The sequence below is a fragment of the Sinocyclocheilus rhinocerous genome, unplaced genomic scaffold, assembly GCF_001515625.1.
Source record: "Sinocyclocheilus rhinocerous isolate Xijiao unplaced genomic scaffold, SAMN03320098_v1.1 scaffold466, whole genome shotgun sequence".
In the NCBI taxonomy this organism is placed as follows: Eukaryota; Metazoa; Chordata; class Actinopteri; order Cypriniformes; family Cyprinidae; genus Sinocyclocheilus; species Sinocyclocheilus rhinocerous.
The window spans coordinates 624,300-649,932 of record NW_015631145.1 but is presented as its reverse complement, the minus strand read 5'-3'; the positions used below and the strand labels follow the sequence as shown (position 1 = coordinate 649,932).

Sequence of the window (25,633 nt, the reverse complement as noted above, 5' to 3'; positions counted from 1 at the left end):
ACCGTCGTTACTAAGCAACGGGGTAAACAGCTGCTGGCTTGATGACGCAAACGAACCACGGTTCGGACCCAAATAAAATAATATGAACGCAGTCCAGCGGGGGCAGGGGGAGGGGGGAGCAATCGAACTCTGGTTCGGACCAGGCAAGCGAACCAAGTGTGAAAGCATCCTCAGAGACACCTTATCCACGCACACAAGACCTTGACCGTGCAGGGGGTAGGGGGTTAACGCACCGTAGCTGGGGGCCTTCCTTTGAAGTCGAGACTCACCAGGAGAGCAGTATCAGTTGCGGAGAGCTGAAGAGAAAGAGCGAGAGTTGTAAACCCCAGCGGACGCAGCAGCTCCAGGCAGGGTTGGCTCGCTGTGAATGCACTAGCGGGTTTGTATCCCCCCATCTCCTCTCAGCTCTCTGCTGCTAATGAGAGCAGTGTATCGATCCGCTCTTTGAGACTCTAGGCAGGTATAGTATGTCCTCGCTAAAGTGTGCATTTCCAGCGGCAAGTTCTGGCCCTCACTGGCCCCGGAGACCCTACAGACAGTGGAAAGGGTTCGAGCATCCGGCAGTGATGAATGAGGTGGGCACTCATGATGGTTTGGTGGAAAATAATGGAGGGAGAAACAGTGGTGTTTGGGGAGGTGGAAGTAAACTAGAAATGATTGTCCTGTAGATGTTTGGCTAGCAAGTAGTTTGAATGCCAATTTGGGCTTTATATATTTATATTTGTGCAATTTGTAGCTCATTTTACTGCTGTAATTTGAGTGAAACATGAAAAAATGAATGTTGGGCTTGTGGTTGACTTATCAGGAAGTGATTAGATTGTGAAACGTGTGCATTACAAACCAGAATGGAGCCAGACTGAATGCTAGTTTGAAAAAATAATGACTAAATAGCTAAATGGCATTGACCAATAGCCTGTGCAGCCTATGTGACATCAATGAAATGCAAAGTCATTTTAAAGGAGAGCAAGTTATTGTCTTTTCTTGGAAATGTTGTGCACTGATGAATCATTCGCAAAAAGAACAGGAGAATCCATTAAGAAAGTAAATTTAGTTGGGTGGATAATTACTTGTGGATGTATTTTTTTTTGGATTACCATCATCTAGAGCACACTTAAATGCAATTTTTAAAAACACTAAAAGATTTAATAACGCTGTTGAATATAATATTGCAAATTTAAAAATAATATGCATTTTTAACTTTATATTATTAAGATGCATTATAATGTTGAATTCGCTAGTAGCATTTAAGACAATTGATAGTTTTTAGTAATTTATTTGTATTTATTCATACAAAATAGTCAATTAAATTGAATTATTAATAATAGAAATAATAATAAAATAATAAAATATTATAAAAAAGTTATATTGTTTTATTATTCAATGAGCAATTTGAATATTTATTTATTTATTTTGTTATTATTATTATTTTACTTATTTATTTATTGACAAAGTAGAAGGATTTTATTATCGGCCATTTATCGCTTATCGGCTATAAAAATAATTATCGGTGTGTCAACTAGAATTTTAATCTGTTCCATCTCTATGGTATTTATCAAAAGTACAGTGGTATTGCCATCTGATGCTGTCATTATTCCATGGTGCCGCCACAGTAGCTTTTGTAATGGCAGACATACACATAAACATTTTTCTGGCATATGCGTTCAGCTCTCCATTCTTCAGTACTCTTTCTTTTAGCGGGTGGTCTCAAGTGTTGGATAACCAGCGACTGGCACAACTCCAGCTTCAATCTGTGCTGCAATGGAGCGGTGACCCAGGGTGAGGAGAGCGTTCTAAATGAGGTCTCGCTCTAATTTGTCATCCCTCCATTTTTGTATTATGTTTAGCAGGCACCATGTGGACAGATGATCTGGAAGAGAGGGAATGTGCGGTGGTGTTCCGTGGGTTCACATCTGGGAACGATTGCGTTCACATACGCACATTGTTCATGTGGAATTGTTCTCGCAAAACTGACGTCCACGTTCTCGTTTCAGTTTCTCCAAATATTCTCACGATTCCGTAATTTCGTCCCAGTGACATTTCGTCCTGTACGTGATGCTCGATTGGACAGATGCAAGAAGTTATTGATTGTTTGGGTGAAGTAATGAAACATGATGATGTTCACAGTTTCTTTCCATTTCTATAGCAGAATTCCGCATGGTTTGAAACCTACAAACCTGAATAGTTCGGTGAACCATATTTCTTTTTGCTGAACACATTGGTTTTGCTGGATAAGATAGTGGAGAACCAGGTTCTTGCTAGTTGGGCCGGTCAATTATTGTAGTTTTTCTAGTTTAAAACGGCCTATAATTCTATTCTAGCTGTGGTTAGGCAGTCTAGTGTGGACAAACCAGCATCCAAAAACACAATATATGCTAGTCTTTTCAGCATGATAATGTTCAGTAAGCTTCTAAACATGTGGCTCTGTGTATCCATTCAATTTTGCAACACCTTGAAGCCCCTAATACTTATGTCAGAGTCCTTTTTGTGGACTATAAATCGGCATTTAATACAACATCCAGCCAGACACCTCTTTACGCCTCTTCCTTCAGGCAAACGCCTCAGAGCAATTAAAACTAAGTCTACACGTTTTTTGAACAGCACTTATTGTAGGATTGTTCATGCTCTTAATTCCTCTGGTGTCTATGCATCTGTATTTCACTATATATAATTGATAGGACATAGATAGTTGTGTATGTGTATGTATTTATATATTGTATGTATTTTAATGTTTGTTATTATTGTTGATGAGCTCACCAAGAAAAATTCCAAACAACTAGGGTGTTTGGCAATAAATAAATAAATAAATAAATAAATGTAGATATGGTGATTATAATACACATTTATGCTTATTTAACTGCTGTATTTCGATCATTCCCCATGGTTTCTCTTCAAGGGTATGTAGATTCCCGGTGGAAAAGGCCCACAATCCTGTTCTTGACAAATCTTCCCTCGTCTTTGCCAGCTCTGGGTTTTTGAAGTGCTTTTTTTAGCAAATCTCCAGTTCCCCAATGGCTCCAGTAGAACACCCCAGAAACCCTCAGTGGTGGCTCAGCAAAATCCATTTCATTTCCGCCCAGCAGAGCTCGTACTATCATCCCTCTGTAGCCGGCGTGTGGTATTAAATATTCATTTCATTAATGTCGGAGGCATATCAACGCAAATCTCATTTTTAATTTGACATTGCCACATCTGTTTCGAATTTCTGTGAAGCATAAAGTTCTGCAAATTCTGGAAACTGAACAGCCACGTTTGGGTTGCCACGTTTAGTACAGTGTGAGGATTTGGATGACAGTGAAGAAGCTGAGCAGAGTTTGAGTCTGAGCATCAGTAGTATTTGGTATGAGATCTAGCTCATTCAAAACTGATTTGGCCTATATTTTATAATTAATAATGTAATTAAAGGTGATTATTTATTTACTGTGTTTATTTATTTAGGATGTACAACCAATGTGATTTGAGCTAAAGAAGCACAATTTAAATAATTTAAAAAAATGTTTTTGGAAACTTCATAAAATTTTTTTTTTTTTTTTAGATTTCTGATTTGGGTCCACAAGTAGAGAAATTTTGAACAATATACTGGTTGCCCGTTTTTCATACAGTTACACTGAATAGTTGCTTTCAAGCTTCAAAAAGGATGCAAAACACCATAAAAGTATCATAAAAGTAATCATGAGTAGTATATGTGTAGTATAATCCAAGTCTTAATGTATATGTTCTTCAAAAATGTATCATTTGTGTTTCACAGACAAAAGAAGGTTATATTACTTATGTTGGGTTAACTGTCTCTTTAAAGTGAAGTGCTTGGCTTCTCTCTCTCTTACCATCACTCTTTCTGTCTCACTTCAGTGGTTTATATCATTTCCAGGACTCTATTCCCATTTTGTAGACACATGTTCAGAACTTGACTTATGTACACACACACACACGCAAACTTTCCCCACAAGGCCCTGTTAGAGAGTGAGCAGGTTATCAAGTTTCTCAGCTCAGGGTGCAAATCAAGCGTGGGCTGGTTTCACACAACTGTGCAAACTCAATCCAAGTTTGTTGATCCGGTGAGAATATCAGAATCCCAGAGCTGATCCACGGACAGCAAACATAGTTCCCATTAGACAGTGACCCTCATCTCTCTCTCCACTGGCCAGTGATCTTCTGCTGGACATGTGTGTCTTTCCTCTGTAGACTGCCTAATTGAAATGAAATCCTTGGCTGGAAGGAATATGCTTGAGAGATTGTTACAGAGAAATGACGGAAAAAGAGAGAGGGAAAGAGGAGAAGAAATTATTTCCATTTCTTTACAACTCTTTTCAGTGGGGTAAAGGGGGACTTTTACCTGCTGTGACATTACAAGCAGTAGAAACTGGAATCATGGCCAGTTAAGTGCTTAAAGTCTTAAAGGAATTGGGAGGCAGTCAGGAGTTCAGGTTACCTTGAGCATCTCACTTTGATCTAGCGCTGAGGTTAATCGTGCCGACAGGAACACATTCAGGGGCGTGAGAGTCGAAAGAAGTTGTGTTTCTGTTGACTTGCACGTACCTGAAATGAAAAGGGGAGAAATACTGGTATCTGCTTAGTTCTGAAATATCTGAAGTCTTGAATGAATTGTGCTACTTGCATGTGAATAAGTAATAATTTAAATTATATATATATATATATATATATACTGCCGTTCAAAAGTTTGGGATCAGAACGATTTTTTATGTTTTTTTTAAGGAGTTTCTTAGGCTCATCAAAGCTGTATTTATGTTATCAAAAATACAGGAAAAAAATGAATAAATGCTGTTCTTTTTAACTTTTTATTCATCAAAGAATACTGGAAAAAGTATCACAGTTTCCAAAAAAATATTTGGCAGCACAACTGTTGCCAACATTGATAATTCTAATAATAAATCTGCATATTAGAATGATTTCTGAAGGATCATGTGACACTTTACACTGGAGTAATGGCTGATGGAAAATCAGCTTTGCATCACAGAAATAAATTATATTTTAAAATACATTACAATAGAAACCATTATTTTATATTGTAATAACATTTTGCAAGATTACTGTTTTTTTTTCTGTATTTTTGATCAAATAAATGCAGCCTTGATGAGCATAAGAGACTTCTTTAAAAAACTTTACAAGTCTTACTGATCCCAAACTTTTGAACGGTAGTGTATATATATCATTTAAATGTAAATAAATAAAGGGAAATCTGAATCTAAATCTATATATATATATATATATATATATATATAATTTAATAAATGTTTATATATTCATATGTATTTGGTTGGTTAATAATTTTATATATTTTAAAGATCCTCTGTATAGATAATTTCCTTTGTAATGAAGTGCACAAAAACATCAGAAATGTGCATTGCAAAAGCAAATATGGTTCATTTTGATTTCACATTGACTAGGTTTTGGAAAACATCTCATTTCAAGTTGCTATGTTTCACCATGTGTGCTTTTCCCATGTCATGTGTATATAATTTAAAGCATTGGACTAATCTAATGTGCTGCTGTACAGTATCTAAATGACACTGAAAGGAATGCTGTCTTGGATTAATGGGAACGCTTTAAGCGAATCCATCAGAAGGCTAACTCTCAAATATACAGCGCGTTCGTGTGAGCAGATATTAGATGTTATTGCGCACTTGAGCAGTGGTTTAGATGAATGTTCGATCTTCACTGCTCACTTGTGTCCCACATTAATATCACTTACACGCAGGAAGAGCACTTTATGTTTCAAACCCTTCTTTGTGCCTCTCTAGCTAATGTAAACAGAAGTTTTAGGTTTAATCTTTGTATGTTTGAAATAGATTAGAGGTGGTTTGTGCTGGGCAAGAGTAGAAAAATGTTCCTCTCGTAGTTTCTAATTTGTTATTCCTCTCTTTTAAACATTAGCATGAGTGATTTCATGATAGAAATGCTGTTCGTGTTTCTAATATCTGTTTTTCTTTCTCTCTTTTTATCAGTTCTTCGAGATGATTTCAGACAGAACCCTGTGGATGTGATGGTGGCGGCGGGCGAGCCAGCGGTCATGGAGTGCCAGCCGCCCCGCGGACACCCAGAACCCACCATCTCCTGGAAGAAAGATGGAGTCACCATAGACGACAGAGATGAGAGGATAACGGTAAGGATATCTGACAAGGTTTCCTGTAACTCTGACTGGTTAGTACTGGTTTGGTGCTCAACTAGCTGGTGCAAGAGCCTTGATTTATACTGGCTGGTTAAAGGGATAGTTCGCCCAAAAATGAAAATTTACTGAAAATTCAGATGAGTTTGTTTCTTAATCAGAACAGATTTGTAGAAATTAAAAACAATATTGCTTGCTCACCAATGGATCCTCTGCAGTGAATGGGTGCCGTCAGAATGAGAGTCCAAACAGCTAATAAAAACATCACAATAATCCACAAGTAATCCACACCACTCCAGTTCATCAATTAAAGTCTAGTGCAAGGTTATTATAGTTTTTGCATTTTTAAATTCGTTTTATTTTAATATCGTTTTCAAATTTGCAATAAAATTTAGTTTCGTTTTTATTAGTTTCCTTAATAATTTTGTTACTTTTAGTTTAGTTTTTATTTTCTGAACACATTTCTCTTTAGTTTTTATATTGTTTAGTTTCAGTTTTAGTTTTAATTTTAGTTTTAGTTGGCTAATTAAAGTTTTAATGAACAGAATTAACAGAAAGACTTTGGCTAATTTAACCTTTAGCGATGCACACGTCTAGGGACACAAAATTAAAGCATACTGAGATTGATTAGATGGTAAAAGTATACAAATACACATCAAAATGAAGCAGTCATGCATTTTTAAATCTACACAAGTTGCACTTACAGTATATTTAAACCGTACTATTGAATGATAAATGTGTGTATAGCTAATTTCTTTGTATTATATGTCTTTCATCTTATTTAACCATAATCATGATACCATAACTGTCCTGTCTTGCTCACTTTCCCGCGAACAAACATGCATAATTCATAAGTGGAACTTATGAAATTCAATAATAATGTTAATTTAACATTCACGCTGCAGCTGAAGTGAATGACAGCTTAGAGAGCGCTCGTTGCTGTTTTCTGTAGCCTATGCATCGGTACAGAATTAAATTAGTGCTGCTGTCAGATAATGGGTCGGGTGTTCTGTTAAGTACTGCTGGTGCATGTTTACCAAACAGGACCCGTGCAGGACTCTGCTTTAAACTGCTTTGCGTCTCTCCGACAGATAACCTCACGTGCATGATGCGCCATTTACGCGTATTTCCGGGTATTTTCCTAAACCGACACACAGCTCATATATTTTTTCGCCATGGGGTGAGAACGTAATGATTACGAAAACGATTATTTATTTTTGATAATTATTATTTTATTTCAGTTAGTTTTGCAGTAACTGTTGTTAGTTTCGTTTCGTTTTAGTTTTTCATTTATTTTGATGTTTTTATTTATGTTTTTTGACCAATAGTTTTCGTCTTAGATTTAGTTTTCGTTTACGAAAATGACCTTGGTCTAGTGTAGTGAAAAGCTGCATGCTTGTAAGAAACAAATCCATCATTAAGACGTTTTAACTTTAACCCTTTGACATGTATGATCATACCGGTGTGATCACTATAGTCATGCCTGTCAACCCTCCCGTTTTCCCCGGGATTCTCCCATATTTTACCATTCTATCCTGCTATCATCCCGTTTAAATATTTTCCCGTATTTCTCCCGTATTTTTAATCTTTCTATTTTAAAAAAAAAAATCCCACTGGGCGTATTTTATATGTTTGCTACATCCGCTTCCGGTAAAACTCCCGTAATTTGTATGGGCCAAACCTCATTATATGAATAATCACGACAACAAATTCCAAGGTTGTCCAGTTGCCAGATCTTGTATGAAACGCATCTTTCTCACACGATCGACGCATACAAATTGTCCCCTCAACTTGGCAACCTACAGCCCAGTGATGCTATTGATATGTGCGCAGGTAGTACCGCGGGAAAGAAACAAGGATCACTGGTAGAAATGGGAGAAGAATCAGGTGGTGCTCCAGTGAAAAAAAAACTAAATATACATGTAAATTGAGATATAGCTTACACTTCAAAAGGCTATTTAATTGATTAAATATGAGCGCTGCAAGTTTCAAAGTCAGGTGCTGCGCTGCTTTGTTTACTGCGGTTACGGGGGAAACGGCTATATTCCTGGGGAAAAGCGCCACCTGCTGGCAGAGAATGAATTTGCATTTTTCAATAAGCCCTTCTGCTCTGTTTAGAGACCAAAGCCAAAACGACCCTTATTTTTATGCAGAAAACACGCAGTTGTAAATGTGAACTGATGGATCGATAAGAAGATAACGAATTATAAAACTCTAAAGATATAGCCTACACTAAGATATATTTATGTTACTAATTGAATATAATTGTTTGATGATAATTGTTTAAATTAGTACTTTTGACTCCACCCCCCATGAATTTAGCTGTTGTTCATCCCACAGCTCGGATTTAGCGCAAACTAACATTGCGGCGCCCGTTATAGATCAACTAGCATGGTCATTATAAAGGTGTTTAAACCACCAAATACGTTTACTTGCACATATTTGAGAATTGGAATATCAGATATTTCATAATATAATTAACACGTTTGTGAATATTTTGAATAAAAAAAGGAAAAATGAAATAAAATGATACATCACTCATTCACAGCTATTGTGGCTGGGGTGTGTCACGTGATAAGCATGCCGCGTCGCCATGGAAACAAGGCAATACACTTTCTATAATAACAGTTGCCTAAAGAAACTCACACTGGTCGGGTCAGCTGGAATATTTTAATCTCACGTGTGAAAAGGTTAAATCAATGCTTCTGGACAAAATACAAGTCAATAATCCAAAATAACACTTCCTCCAATGGAAAAAGTCCACTCACATCAAAATCCACTGACATTTTAGAACTGCTTTAGACTGTTTTTGCTTGTAAACGGTGCTTGATCTGTGCATATTTCTCTCCTGATTCTGACGAGATGTCTTTTTCACTGGAGAAAGTAATCTTATGGATAGATGACTTGTATTTTAGCTGGAAGCAATGGTTTGAAGTTAAAAACTTCTTGATATATTTGTTTCTTACAAACACGTAGCTTTTCACTTCACAAGACTTTAATCGATGGACTGGAGTGGTGTGGATTACTTGTGGATTATTGTGATATTTTTATCAGCTGTTTGGACTCTCATTCTGACGGCACCCATTCGCTGCAGAGGATCCATTGGTGAGCAAGTGATGGAATGCTGAATTTCTCCAAATCTGTGTGATGAAGATCTGATGAAGAAACAAACTCTGGCCTGTGGGTGAACCGTTTAGGTCAGCTGACACGATTTCTGGGACACTAGAAGTTTATCTGCCTAGAACAGTAGTCCCACCACAAAACTGATGATTTAAACAAAATTACTGCTTAAATAACACTTTTTTTGGAAGACTTAGTGTAAGTGCTTTATAAAAAATTATGGACTTCACATTTCAGCTTTGTGCTTGCAAATTAAACCACATCCCTTCCTCATTTCCAATTTAGCATTACTAACAAAGACCTTTAATTGTTAATAAAAAGAGACAGCAAAAAGAAGTTCCCTTATTTAATGCATGTGGATAACAATTGCTTCTGCTGCATTTTTCGAGCAAATGAAGGCCGATCAGGACTTCTGCTGATGAGTGTTTAAACTGCGTCACGTCCAACTCTGTCAGGGAAATTAATGGAGCCCATTCATCTGATTGGAAGGGCATGTGGGAATGAAAGTTTGCCTTCGCCAGCGTTCACAAGCTGAAAACTCGCTCTCTGCTGATTTAATGCAGTCTTTAAACCAGGGTCACCAATTAGGTTTTTCTAATTAAATGTGTGGGAAATTAAGTAACGGGATCAATCAGGCCTCTTTTGTCGTTAAAAGAGTGACTTTGATGTGCACGCCGCTGCTCGTTTTCCATGTGGCTTATTTGTGTAGAATAAAGCTAAAGGTGGTTTGAGGGGGTTTGTTATTTTTAATCAAACCATAGACAGGGTTTCTGAGAATACAAATTTAGTGCTTAGCATGGGCTTTTAAAGGCAATGAAGGAATGTGTTACACATTCCAGCGTTCTGACAACGTGTAACTAAGACATTGGTGGAATGCGATTGTGGTGATTATGATCAAATTGAATCAAACAAGATGACGTTTGTTGTTGTTGTTAGTGCTGCTGGTGTGTGTGTGTGTGGCTTATCTCCAGTCTGCAGTCTACAAACTGTATGGTCATCACACAACACACACACACACACACGCTATACAGTATATATATATATATATATATATATATATATATATAGGAATGTAATATGAATAGGAATGTAATGAACTGATATTCATTGAAACATTGGCTCAACTACAGCTCTGCGTACAATAATGAGCATCAACATTATTCATTTGTTTTGCGTTCCACTGTTATCTCTAAATCAAAGCGCTCCAATTTGGCCATTAATTGCTGTTCAGCAGTAATTGCTGCAGTCTGCTCGAAAATTAACCGGAGCTGACGCTCCGTATTGTTTCGCAGCGTTTTGTTCGGAGTTTGTGTGTGATTATCTGGCCTGCTGAATGACTCCACACGGCGAGCCCCGTTCAGGCACTTCTGCTCAAGCAGCGCTGCCAATCCACACAAGACAAAAGGCATGCGAATAAAGCAACCTCCCAGAGCTCAGATTGATCGCATCCTCAGCAGCCGCCCTCTGTTACCCGAGGACGGAGGGAGCGAGGGAGGGTTCATTGACTCTGGACCGAGAGTGAAACGATCCTGCCGTGATGGAACTCAAAATATGTGTCTGTGTGCTTGGGATGTTTGGGTAGTTGCATTACGAAACCTAGCAAGCTGCCTATCTAGACAACAGTTTTTAGGTTTCATGCCTTATACCACATATATCCTTAGCAGATAAAGCACAATACATTTCAACAAGCAGCTCACTATCTTTTGAAATGGAGCTCATGTTTTTTCCTGAGGCACATTCTCATTGTTCCTTTGGTTTCAGCCTCTTTTTTTACTGTATTTTCACTGCATTCTTCCAAATGCGCGCGCACACACACACACACACACACACACAAACTTACTCCTACATCTGACCTGACCTTGTCTGCTCTGCAAGTCTTGTGCCGTTTCAGCCGTTAAGCTCTCGCTCAAACAAACAGTAACATAATGACACTTCAAAACCCTCTCCAACACCACGGGGTGCCCTAAAAAAACTCGCCCTCCTTCCTTCCCCTCCGACCTCTCCTTTGTTTAAAGACACTTTTCCACCATTAATATGTAGGAGAGGCGACAGGACTGAAGAATGCTTCAGATCGTTCTAGAACGTGTCCGGTTTGGAAGTGTTCAGAGGCGTCCCATATGACCTGGTGAAGGTTTCGTTTGGATGTTTGTTGGCCTATAAATGTAAGTGACTGTAAAAGGAATCAGATGAAACTCTCATTTTACACCTCTGAGAGAGACTGTACACTTTAATGTTCATTGATAGTATATTGATGCTATAGTATATTGAGTATAATAATTGTTTTGTTCGTTCCTTAGTATCTATCTATCCATCCATCGTTTCTTCTTTAGTTACTTTATTAGTTTCCATCCATCCATCATCCATCCCTCCATCCATCCATCCATCGTTTATTCTGTAGTTTCTTTGTTAGTTTCTATCACCCATCCATCCAAACATCTATCTATCCATCCATCCATCCATCCATCTCATTTGTCTGTTCAATCTATCACTTTGTGTTTGTCACTCCTTCTACAAGTTTATCTGTCTGTTCATTCATTTATTGTGAATTTCGAGCTGTGATATGCCGTTTTAGTGCAGACTTGAAGATTGTTTGTGGCATTTGTGCACATGATCTCGTAAGTGCATAATCTGCATCAAATTTTTTTTAATTATGTGATATACAGCGAATGCCTCTGGTCTTTATCACTGAGACTCTGTTTACACATTCCACATGTTAACCACAGTCAGATCCAGCCGCTGGACTCAACACTGACCGCTGTGAATGCTAATCAATGAGACATGACATGATCTGCCATAAAGTGAACCCACATGTTGACCTGTGTAAGTGCAGGCAGGTAGGGGGCCGCAGGAGAGCGGCCAAATTCTGCTTCCCCTCATTGACTCTCGCCGTGTGGTCCCCTGATGCAGGGGTCAGATCTGGGGTGTGTGTGTGTGTGATTTTGATCCACTCGGGTGAATGAGGACCCCCAGCTGCCCTTACAATTGCCTGAGAACAAAAAAGGGCCCTTTTGGCATGAAATCAGATGCCTGGGAAAATATAAGCTCAGCTGAATAGCCACTACACACATTTGATGCAGGGAAGTACGTGTGTGTGGGAACCAACATGATGGGGGAACGGGAGAGCGAGATCGCAGAGTTGACCGTTCTCGGTACGTTTTCGATATATTTCTGCTTTAATATATGTATTTCGATATTCTCAGATACTCCGGCACATGATCTGCCTTCTTTACGACGCACATGTGTTTATATAATCAGGTTCCCACACAAACCTCTGGTGCATTCGATTGTGGAAATGCATGCAGACGGATTCATTTAAACACGCACACGTCGTATGAAGTGTTTGTTTATGGGCAGAGCAGGAGAGAGTCCAGATGTTTAGAGTTTGTGTGCTTAGCTGTAGGAAGACTCCAGCATGTCATTGACCCTGTTTAGGAGACATGGACCCATTATCCTCAGTCTGCCTTGAAACAAATACCAGCTCACACTTCACACACCCCTTCATTCACACATACACACAAAAATATACATTCATCTGTCATCCAACACCTTAACATATCAGTTTACACTACCCAACATCAGAGCTGTGACCTTTGACCTTCCCTCCTTAATCCGTGCAACACAGCCGTCCTCATCTCTATCACTGTCAACCTCATTATTCAATGTCTGCTGGCATATTTACACATTACAGGAGAAAGTCACCAACCATATTAAGTCAAGTTGAGTTTAAGTAAAATGTAATTCCTCTGAAAACAATTACAGAAATCTCAGCTGATTTAAGTTGAAATGTGTCACACAATCAGTCTCAGACTCACACAATGCTTAAAAATAAGAACTGTTTTCTAACAGATTTTGAATACCTTCTGCCATTGGTCATTCAAACAGATAGTCCCGCCCCCAACTCAAGTCATTGGTTGAGCCATTGCTGATATGATAATACATTTCTGAATCTGTATTAAGATGGAAGAAACTTATTTTTAAGTTATTATTTTTATTTTTGGCATTTTTAACCTAAACATATTTAGATCAATTAGTTGCCATGGCAACATTTGTCTTTTTATTTATTTATTTATTTATTTATTTTTTTAAAATTATTTTATTAAGTGTTTAATCAAATTTCTTTTTCATTTATCGAACATTTTTATCAAATAGTTTTAGTTAACAATAACACTGATAGCAGTAGTAGCTAGCCCACATGTTATATGCGAATTAATATAAATGGAAAGTGTAATAAACAACATGGACTAAAAAAAATCATTGGGTACAAGTGATCAATAAACATGAATTAACTGCTGTGATACAGTAAATGTGCCTTTAAAGGCACTGTAGGGCTGTTTCCTCATATCAGTGGGTTAGATGATCTTAATCTTAACAGATTAGCCATATCCTAATATCATAGTTATGTAATCTTAATAAATCAATCAGAGCTTTCTTTAGGATTAGCTGCACGAACCTTTAGGATAAAACAACAAGTCAGAGTTCAAGTTGAAGCAAGAACAAACGGTGAATTGTTTGTTTGAGGAAATCCACTAAAAGTAGCTGTTATGAAGAAGAAAGACAAGAATGAGTAAAAATAGATGGATAGATATAGTTCACTGTAAGTTCATAAGTAGCCAATCAGATGAGAGAAGGGAATATCTCATAGGGAAGACTAGGAAAGTTCTTGGATTACATAATAAGCTGTGTGTTTGTCTGCAGAGAGGCCCAGTTTTTTGCGAAAGCCGAGCAGTCAGTCTGTTCTGGTGGACCAGAGTGTGGAGTTCAGATGTGAGGCTCAAGGGGATCCCGTGCCCACCATCCGCTGGAGGAAAGAGGACGGAGATCTTCCCAAGGGAAGGTATGAGTGATAAAGCATCTGGTTAGTTTATATTAAGAACAATAAAATATGAATGGGAAATGCCCAGAAAGAAGTAATCATTTCTGTTCTTTAGAGTCGGAACCTCTTGCATGTGTATTTGTTTGTGTACCGTCATCTTCTCAGGCATGAGATCTGGGAGGACCACACGCTCAAACTGAAGAGACTGACCTCAGGAGACGCCGGTACTTACACCTGTCAGGCGGAGAACATGATGGGGAAGACGGAGGCCAGCGCCACCCTCACCGTCCACGGTAAGAACACACAAGCACACGCTGTCACTCATCTCACGCTGCTTGACAAACTGCTTTGATCCTGCCAGCACTTATCTATAATTTGAAGTAACGAATGCCCTCAGTGGGCGGGAGATTGTGTGTGTGCTTTGACCAGCTTATTCACAGCTGTTAGTTTTTAGACGAACGTTTGCTGCTTTGACAGCTTGTCAGGTTGCTTTGTCCGACTGGATGCTTGATCATTTTGAATATTCCTTATCATTTTTTCCTAGCTGTTTGGAAAAAAAACATGTAGGGCTATATATATATATTTTTTTTTTTTCAAACAGTTAGGAAAAAATATATTTAAAAAATATATATTTCTGTATCTTGTGAGTGGCACGGGATGATTTCTGTAATTTTTCTGACAGAATAATAATAATATTTTCACGCTTTTTGGATAAATTTGGTCAAATCCAGTTAATTTTTTATTTAATTTCATCACTAATCGCAATTCATATTTTATCTCAAACTTGCTCCTCACATTTGTTTTCTTGGTAATCAATTTTCTACCAAAAGTCAATAAATTTTTTTTTATTAAAAAAAAAATTGAAATTATGCTACAACTGAGGTACATTCACAATTTGTGTAATGCTTTTTTTAACAATGTTTTTTAAAATAAATATTTAGATATTGAATTGGGTTATTTTTACTTTTCTCTTTTGGTTTATAATAGCATAGTTTTTAAAAATAATTATAATTGTTTAATAATAATAATAATAATTGTTTGTTTTTATTTGATACTTACAATTATTTCTAATTTAGTTATAATTAATTAATTTTGCTAAATAATTAGTTAATAAAAAAATACCATCAGTCCCTCGGGCATAAAAGAGGTTTAGTTGTAGAAACAGAACACACCTTTTACTCATGATGTAGATCCATTTTGTTTCTTCATTTTCACTTTAAGTCCCCTTGAGTGTATTTGACACTCTTGAAGGCTCAGCTCTTTAGAGAACAAATGTCCACATTGTGTCCTGACACTCCTGAGCAGTTTTCTTCTTCTCCTCCTCCTCTCTCCTTTCCTGCTTCACTTATTGCTTTTACTGGTTTTTACTGCTTACAGAAATCGCTGAATTATTATTTTATATGTGTGTTTAGTGGGCCAGCAACATTGGAACCAGACTTATAAACACGCTTGCTTCAATAATCAGTCTGTCCGGTGAAGGGGCTTATTACTAAACTTGCCGCAGGGAAGTACGTGTGTGTGGGAACCAACATGATGGGGGAACGGGAGAGCGAGATCGCAGAGTTGACCGTTCTCGGTACGTTTTCGATATATTTCTGCTTTAATATATGTATTTCGATATTCTCAGATACTCCGGCACATGATCTGCCTTCTTTACGACGCACATGTGTTTATATAATCAGGTTCCCACACAAACCTCTGGTGCATTCGATTGTGGAAATGCATGCAGACGGATTCATTTAAACACGCACACGTCGTATGAAGTGTTTGTTTATGGGCAGAGCAGGAGAGAGTCCAGATGTTTAGAGTTTGTGTACTTAGCTGTAGGAAGACTCCAGCGTGTCATTGACCCTGTTTAGGAGACGTGGACCCATTATTCTCAGTTTGTCGTGAAACAAATACCAGCTCACACTTCACACACCCCTTCATTCACACATACACCCAAAAATATACATTCATCTGTCATCCAACACCTTAACATATCAGTTTACACTACCCAACATCAGAGCTGTGACCTTTGACCTTCCCTCCTTAATCCGTGCAACACAGCCGTCCTCATCTCTATCACTGTCAACCTCATTATTCAATGTCTGCTGGCATATTTACACATTACAGGAGAAAGTCACCAACCATATTAAGTCAAGTTGAGTTTAAGTAAAATGTAATTCCTCTGAAAACAATTACAGAAATCTCAGCTGATTTAAGTTGAAATGTGTCACACAATCAGTCTCAGACTCACACAATGCTTAAAAATAAGAACTGTTTTCTAACAGATTTTGAATACCTTCTGCCATTGGTCATTCAAACAGATAGTCCCGCCCCCAACTCAAGTCATTGGTTGAGCCATTGCTGATATGATAATACATTTCTGAATCTGTATTAAGATGGAAGAAACTTATTTTTAAGTTATTATTTTTATTTTTGGCATTTTTAACCTAAACATATTTAGATCAATTAGTTGCCATGGCAACATTTGTCTTTTTATTTATTTATTTATTTATTTATTTTTTTAAAATTATTTTATTAAGTGTTTAATCAAATTTCTTTTTCATTTATCGAACATTTTTATCAAATAGTTTTAGTTAACAATAACACTGATAGCAGTAGTAGCTAGCCCACATGTTATATGCGAATTAATATAAATGGAAAGTGTAATAAACAACATGGACTAAAAAAAATCATTGGGTACAAGTGATCAATAAACATGAATTAACTGCTGTGATACAGTAAATGTGCCTTTAAAGGCACTGTAGGGCTGTTTCCTCATATCAGTGGGTTAGATGATCTTAATCTTAACAGATTAGCCATATCCTAATATCATAGTTATGTAATCTTAATAAATCAATCAGAGCTTTCTTTAGGATTAGCTGCACGAACCTTTAGGATAAAACAACAAGTCAGAGTTCAAGTTGAAGCAAGAACAAACGGTGAATTGTTTGTTTGAGGAAATCCACTAAAAGTAGCTGTTATGAAGAAGAAAGACAAGAATGAGTAAAAATAGATGGATAGATATAGTTCACTGTAAGTTCATAAGTAGCCAATCAGATCAGAGAAGGGAATATCTCATAGGGAAGACTGGGAAACGTGTATTACATAATAAGCTGCGTGTTTGTGTGCAGAGAGGCCCAGTTTCTTACGAAAGCCGAGCAGTCAGTCTGTTCTGGTGGACCAGAGTGTGGAGTTCAGATGTGAGGCTCAAGGGGATCCCGTGCCCACCATCCGCTGGAGGAAAGAGGACGGAGATCTTCCCAAGGTAAGTTATGAGTGATAAAGCATCTGGTTAGTTTATATTAAGAACAATAAAATATGAATGGGAAATGCCCAGAAAGAAATAATAATTTCTGTTCTTTAGAGTCGGAACCTCTTGCATGTGTATTTGTTTGTGTACCATCATCTTCTCAGGCATGAGATCTGGGAGGACCACACGCTCAAACTGAAGAGACTGACTTCAGGAGACGCCGGTACTTACACCTGTCAGGCGGAGAACATGATGGGGAAGACGGAGGCCAGCGCCACCCTCACCGTCCACGGTAAGAACACACAAGCACACGCTGTCACTCATCTCACGCTGCTTGACAAACTGCTTTGATCCTGCCAGCACTTATCTATAATTTGAAGTAACGAATGCCCTCAGTGGGCGGGAGATTGTGTGTGTGCTTTGACCAGCTTATTCACAGCTGTTAGTTTTTAGACGAACGTTTGCTGCTTTGACAGCTTGTCAGGTTGCTTTGTCCGACTGGATGCTTGATCATTTTGAATATTCCTTATCATTTTTTCCTAGCTGTTTGGAAAAAAAACATGTAGGGCTATATATATATATTTTTTTTTTTTCAAACAGTTAGGAAAAAATATATTTAAAAAATATATATTTCTGTATCTTGTGAGTGGCACGGGATGATTTCTGTAATTTTTCTGACAGAATAATAATAATATTTTCACGCTTTTTGGATAAATTTGGTCAAATCCAGTTAATTTTTTATTTAATTTCATCACTAATCGCAATTCATATTTTATCTCAAACTTGCTCCTCACATTTGTTTTCTTGGTAATCAATTTTCTACCAAAAGTCAATAAATTTTTTTTTATTAAAAAAAAAATTGAAATTATGCTACAACTGAGGTACATTCACAATTTGTGTAATGCTTTTTTTAACAATGTTTTTTAAAATAAATATTTAGATATTGAATTGGGTTATGTTTACTTTTCTCTTTTGGTTTATAATAGCATAGTTTTTAAAAATAATTATAATTGTTTAATAATAATAATAATAATTGTTTGTTTTTATTTGATACTTACAATTATTTCTAATTTAGTTATAATTAATTAATTTTGCTAAATAATTAGTTAATAAAAAAATACCATCAGTCCCTCGGGCATAAAAGAGGTTTAGTTGTAGAAACAGAACACACCTTTTACTCATGATGTAGATCCATTTTGTTTCTTCATTTTCACTTTAAGTCCCCTTGAGTGTATTTGACACTCTTGAAGGCTCAGCTCTTTAGAGAACAAATGTCCACATTGTGTCCTGACACTCCTGAGCAGTTTTCTTCTTCTCCTCCTCCTCTCTCCTTTCCTGCTTCACTTATTGCTTTTACTGGTTTTTACTGCTTACAGAAATCGCTGAATTATTATTTTATATGTGTGTTTAGTGGGCCAGCAACATTGGAACCAGACTTATAAACACGCTTGCTTCAATAATCAGTCTGTCCGGTGAAGGGGCTTATTACTAAACTTGCCTTTGGCACAGCATTGCTTTTCAGATGCCAAGGAATGAGATTCCTCAACCATTTCAAAACGATGACTTCTATTAGAGAATGTCTTTTGTCTGGTTGCTGTTTTGTGGGAATAGCATGGGCTCTGCTTCAAAACCTAGTGAGCTGCCTACCTAGACCGAGTGTTTGAGCATTGTAGGTGCATTTGAGCAGTCAAACGATTCAACAAATGATTCATTAAATGATTTGTCAATTCAAGATTTTTTAAAACTGTCTAGGTGTGCAGCGCACTAGAATCTGAGACTCAGTCAAATACACACAAGCACACACAATCTCTGAGATAAGTCATTTCAAATAAGTGAGTCAGTTCTCTGTTAAAAAGCCATGGAAAGATAATGTTGGATACAAACGAGGCTTCTCTCAGCTGGCGATTTAGTCATTAGTGATGTATTTGAGGAAAGTGCTAGAATGCCATGCGAGTCCCAGGAGTAGCTGCGCTAATGGGCCATGGAAACCAAGTAGAGAGTGAGAGCCGCAACCACTGCCAAAAGAGCAAACGGCCTGTCCAAGTCGAGTTCTCTTTACCCAGCTGTTCTCAAATACACCGCTTTCCCTCATTTCTCACCCTTCATTTGTGTCTATCTCATAGGATCGACTCCAAATGGCCCAAGTTATTACATTTAAAGTTAAATTTGGCCTATTTACTGAGCTTGCTTAACAAATGTTCTTGGTTTCATTGTGCGTGATTTCTGTATTCTAACGAAACTTCTTTTGCATAATCTTTCAACAAAATTTAATTCCCACCCAACTTTATTCAAACTGAATAGTAGGTTGAATTTGGAAATATGTCACTTTACAGACATTAAATGCTTTGTGAATGCCATTTCGTGTTGTTTTCAACTTTTTAAAACTGTGTAGGCTACTGGAGAGTGTAGATTTTTGCACAAAAAGAGAGTTTTGAGTTGCAAAAAAATTGGAAAACATTAGAATCCAATATTCAGACAAACAGGTAGCCATGCCCCCTAAAATCATGCCATTGGTTGAGCCAGTGTGTTGTTATTAGTGCTGTCAAACGATTAATCACATCCAAAATAAAAGTTTTTGTTTACATAATATATGTGTGTGTACTGTGTATATATTTATTATGTTTATATAAATACACACACATGCATGTTTATATTTAAGAAAAACATTTTGTTTATATATAAAATATTGATATTTATATATAATATAAACATATATATACATGTAAATATTTTAAATATATATACATGTATGTTTTAGGCTTGCCGCGATAGACGGTGTTAAGCCGCAACACCTGTTACGTCACTTGCCCACCGCGTCACTGACCCCCACCGTCGTTTCGATTTTTTATAGCGGTATTTGAAAGTGAAAGTAAAATGCGCACACCGCTTTTACAAGCTATTTAAAAGCGAAGGAAAGCGAGGAAAAGAGGGAACGCCCCCACCCCCGCGGTGATACCAGTATTACCGGTGTTGTCACACGTCGATTAACCGGTGGGAAAATTTCCTCACCGTCACAACCCTAGTATGTTTATGTATTTATATATACATAATAAATATACACACTACACACGCATATATTATATAAACAAAAACTTTTATTTTTGTTGCGATTAAACGCGATTAATCGTTTAAAAGCACTAGTTGTTATGTGAAAAAAAAGGGGAAAAAAAGAAGAAAAAAAATTACACACTGCAGCTTTTAAAGGGCCAGACCCCAGGTTACATTGTCCACCTAATAAAATCTTTCGCCAGACCAGAAGAATAAAACCTCCATTCATACCTCACGCTCACAACTCAAGACTGATAGAATTGTTCCTTTGTGTGGTTTATGCCATATATTTCAGCCTCATGATATATTTACAACATGTGTGTGCTTGCCACACCTTATGTTCTGTGTATGTTTTTGTGTTTTATTCTCATAAATACATCACTGCACTGATTTTGTTCAGTAAGCATATCCTGTCATTTTTGCTTCATGTCGTGTGCGGTTTATTTGCGCATCTATCACATCTGTTTTATCATGCTTCTATTTTTTGTTCTTTCCTCTTTCAGTTGTGTCTGGTAAGTTGCAAATGTCACCCGTCACCATTTTTGCTGCATTGACAGCAACAGGAAGTTGTCAGAACCACCATCCATCCACCTTCCATCCTCCCACCAATCAGCACGCTTGTCTGGGTTGTCACCGGCAACAGTGACAGCACAGCAGGCCTGGGTAAAACTAATGCTCGTTCTGAGCGTGCAAGGTAACGTTAAAATCGCCTCATTTTATTCTCACTTAGTTGAAAGTTCTTCCTTTTTTCCTCTGGATGCATTACAGCGGTATATGATTTGACAGGTTTAAGATTGGTTTAGTGGTTAAAGGAAGTGCTGCCGGTGTATGTGGCGCTCGCCGTCGTAGGGGGTCATACTTTGTGTCACATATTATGAACATATTCATCCTTATTACAAGCTGAAATAGCTCTGTGCTGTTATGGACGCTGAAGTCGAGTTTGCATCAGAAATCAGCGCCTCTCCACCCCGAGACAGAGTTTGTCATTAAGATGCATGAAAAACCTGCATCCCACACGATGCAAGTGCCGTTAAAGAGTGTCAGTATGGGACAGATGGCCCAAATTTATCCCCCGTCTCCACGTAAATTTTATTGCTTTGTGCAAGGGCCCATGCAAATGAAGCAGACGTGGCACTCATACCATTTTGCATTGCGTCTACATCTGTTTTTATGTTTCGGCATACCTGCACCTCCGTCCATTAAACAGCAGTATGACGTTCTCTTTTATGGCCTGCCGTTAATGTGACACTGAAGGGTTGAGCTCCAGTGTATTTATTGTATTCGCAAGAAATTCGACTGATGTCAAAGACCTCCTGAAATCAAAATGAGAGATTTGTTAGACTTTCTCTTCTAGGACCAAAAATGTTTGTCAAATCCAGTGCTCTCTAGAATGAGAATGTCACAGCTGCATCTGTGACGTAAACGAAAGATTATTGACCCTACTAAAAATATTGTTTTAATAGAAAATATGTCAACACAGGAAAGAAAACTGTGCTGTTCAAGTCTTTTCATAGCATTGTTTAAAGACATTTTAAGATTGAAATGTTTTGCTACAAGCCATGAATAGAAAATAATTTTGATGAAATTGCATTTACAGTAATGCACTTACATTGGAAGTTTAATAATGTTATGTATGTACTGAGTGTGTGTGTGTGTGTGTATTAAGCAGCACAATAGTTTTCAAGATTGATAATAATAATTAAAAAAAATTGAGCAGCAAATCAGATTATTAGAATGATTTCTGCAGCATCATGTGACACTGAAGACTGGAGTAATGATGCTGAAAATTCAGCTTTGCCTTTATAGAAATAAATTAAATTTTTACATATATTGCAGAAGAAAATAGTTATTTTAAATGTATACATTTTATATACTATATACATAGAAGAGTAGTCCCACTGCAAGAAAAATGATTTCATAAATTACAAATAAATACTTTATAAATTAAAATCTGTTTACACTGTATTTAACGTCATGCGCCATAGACTTCCATTGTAAGTGCATTAATGTGAATGAGTTTTTGTTTGTTTTTACATGCCAAGGGTCAAAATTGCTGTCTTTGGTAATTGATTGATTTAACTCATATTCTTGCAGTTCCTCCTGTGTTTGTGGTGCGACCCAGGAATCAAGTGGTCGGTATGGGTCGCACCGTGACCTTTCAATGCGAAGCCACAGGAAGTCCTCAAGACTGGAGTAATGATGCTGAAAATTCAGCTTTGCCTTTATAGAAATAAATTAAATTTTTACATATATTGCAGAAGAAAATAGTTATTTTAAATGTATACATTTTATATACTATATACATAGAAGAGTAGTCCCACTGCAAGAAAAATGATTTCATAAATTACAAATAAATACTTTATAAATTAAAATCTGTTTACACTGTATTTAACGTCATGCGCCATAGACTTCCATTGTAAGTGCATTAATGTGAATGAGTTTTTGTTTGTTTTTACATGCCAAGGGTCAAAATTGCTGTCTTTGGTAATTGATTGATTTAACTCATATTCTTGCAGTTCCTCCTGTGTTTGTGGTGCGACCCAGGAATCAAGTGGTCGGTATGGGTCGCACCGTGACCTTTCAAGGACAAGCCAGAGAAGATCCTCAGCCTGCCATATTTTGGCAGAAAGAAGGCAGTCAGGTGAGAATGTTTGTGTTTTCACTTGTGATACGAAGATGCATTTCCTGAGCGCACTTTTACAGAAACATATAAAATGCATGGCACTCTTCCCCATTAAAGTCAGATTTATGAGGCTGGCAGATTTATAATTTACACACATCTAATGGGCTCTGTAACACTCCACACCTCTAACACACCTCAGGTCATCTTGGTTTGATCAATATCTCTCATCACACACTCAGGAATTCAGGCACACCGTGCCAATAGTAACTCTGAACGTGCAAGTCCTGACAAGGTGTTTATTTCTCACACACTGAATATTCTTGGAGTAATTAGTGTTTATGTTTTTATATATTTTTTTATCATATTCTACCTCTATTCATATATCTTTTTTCTCTTTCCCCTCTCCAGAACCTTCTGTTCTCTTCTCAACCTCCTCCACCTTCCAGTCGATTCTCTGTCTCTCAGACGGGCGATCTGACCATCACAGCAGTGGAGCGTTCAGACGGAGGCTACTACAGCTGTCAGGCTTTGAACATCGCTGGCAGTGTGATCACCAAAGCCCTGCTGGAGGTTACAGACGGTGAGACGGACGCACTCAGTACAGATGAGGCCTTAGTGAACGCAAAAGTGCTTATGTGCATTCATTTTTGCCACTCAGTTTATTTTATTAAATTTTATTTTATTTTATTTTATTTTATTTATTTTTTATGATGTTTTATTTTTTTATGAAATATTTTGTACTGATTGCAATATACTGTATTAATAGCTTAATTTTACACTGTAAATGCCTTACACGTTATATTACTGATGGATTTATTTGTAAAACCCATATGACCCGTTCCCAGATGGGCATTGTAAAGATAAAGAGTGAACTTTCTGCTGTTACTCATAGATTTCTGGTTTCATGTAGCCATGTCAAATGTTTTGACATTACAGCACAATGCAGTTCAGAGGTGTTTTTTTTGCCAGGATGCAACTAATTTTACTTTATCACATTTTAATATTGTAATATTCTTTTTTTGTAAGTATCATGAGTGATGTAAGTGATGAAGTCAGTCAGTACTGAACTCAGTAACTCCTCTGAACGATTCGCTGAGCGAAAAAGTCTGACTCGGCAGTGAGTTTGAGACTGTTTCATGAATCTTTTAGACTGAATCATTAAAAAGAACCGGTTCATAAGAGTCATTTTTTGGCTAAATAGACATCACAGCTCATGCTGTTCATACTTGCATGCGGGAAAATGTTGACACGCACTGTATAAAGGCAAAAAGCTGTTAAATATTTGTGGCTGGACGTAAAATTTTGGTTTAAAATTAACCATAGTTCCCATATTCAATGCAAATAACAATATTTTATAAGAAATACACACTTTACTCCAACACTGATTACTCCATATGTTCAAATAGTCAATATGACACTTCAACAGAATAGTGACGGTTCGGCAGTTCACTCTCATCCAACATAATCTCCTTTAAGTGCCATCTCTAAAAAAAAAAAAACACCAAAGCAAGACAGAGAATGAGAGTGAGGTAAAGAAAGAATAATAACAGTTATTTTAGCTCCAGTCTGCTCTATGGCCTCACTCTTACAGCGGGCACAGAGCGTAATTCCAGGTCACCGCCACGATGATTCAGTAATTACAACAGCGGTGATGCTAGGACACAACTATGTGTGCGCGAACATGTCATGTGATACATAATTCATCCCTTTGATGGTCCTTACAAAAGTGTTGTAGGGCTTTGAAAACGCGCTGTAGTGGCAGTTATGCAAATTGCAGCCGTATAAATGGCGGTAATGCTTCTAGCGATGTCGAACACAATCAGATGGACGTAAACATCGCTGCGTTCACTACAATTAGACGGCCCAGGTCTGCTGTTAGAGAGAAGAGGACACGGCAGGGGGGCGATTGTAATAGATGTGGGGCATTTCGGTGTTTTTTAGTGCGGTGATGATGGCCGGTGTGTGTGAGGGAGGTTTAGTGCTATTGAAATGCCGCCGGTATTAATTGCTCGTCTCTAGTTTGGCTTCGGGATTTTTTTCCCTATTGCCAAATATTTCGTTTTTCTTTAAGCATAAAACTCACTAATTTTGTCAGATTTCTGTGAAAACGAGACTTAATATCTCATTAATATTTCATATAATATCATATCTCATCTGGCAGTTTGCTTCTCAAGTGAATTGATTTTGTTTTAAGGATGTTTTGATGTTTCTTTTTTTTTTAAATAATTCATCTTTCCTTTTATTTCCAGGTTTTAACTAGATTTTGAATCCCATATTTACAGTGTGGTAAAATCCTTTGGGGCCTCACTGTAAATTAATAAAAAATACAGGTCTAAAGTATTAATGCAGTATAGCTATACTGGTAAAAAAAAAAATTTATTATAATTATTATTATAGAAACATAATTTAAAGGGGAAATTCTCTCTCTTTTTTTGCTTTTTTTATTAAAATAATTTTGCCAGATTTCTTCAAAAACAAGTCTTAATATCTCATTAATATTTCATATAATATCATATTTCATCTGGAAATTTGCTTCTCAAATAAATTAATTTAGTTTTAAGGATGTTTAGATGTTTTCATTGGGAAAACTAGACAATAATACTAATTTTGCAGTCATTTATTTTTAAAATAATACAATAATTTATTTAAAAAAATAATAATAATTATATA

The 25,633-nt window shown here is 37.1% G+C and overlaps 1 protein-coding gene across 1 annotated transcript in view; it reads left to right on the top strand.

Moving 5' to 3' along the window:
• Nucleotides 1-25,633, top strand: part of robo1 (roundabout, axon guidance receptor, homolog 1 (Drosophila)) — a 279,412-nt gene that overhangs the window by 213,875 nt on the left and 39,904 nt on the right. Inside the window, exons 6-13 of the mRNA XM_016554386.1 lie at nucleotides 5,961-6,136; nucleotides 12,297-12,390; nucleotides 13,937-14,075; nucleotides 14,220-14,347; nucleotides 20,844-20,852; nucleotides 22,435-22,518; nucleotides 22,941-22,981; nucleotides 23,372-23,590. Coding sequence (XP_016409872.1) covers nucleotides 5,961-6,136; nucleotides 12,297-12,390; nucleotides 13,937-14,075; nucleotides 14,220-14,347; nucleotides 20,844-20,852; nucleotides 22,435-22,518; nucleotides 22,941-22,981; nucleotides 23,372-23,590 — 890 coding nt within the window. The remainder of the gene's footprint in view (nucleotides 1-5,960; nucleotides 6,137-12,296; nucleotides 12,391-13,936; nucleotides 14,076-14,219; nucleotides 14,348-20,843; nucleotides 20,853-22,434; nucleotides 22,519-22,940; nucleotides 22,982-23,371; nucleotides 23,591-25,633) is intronic.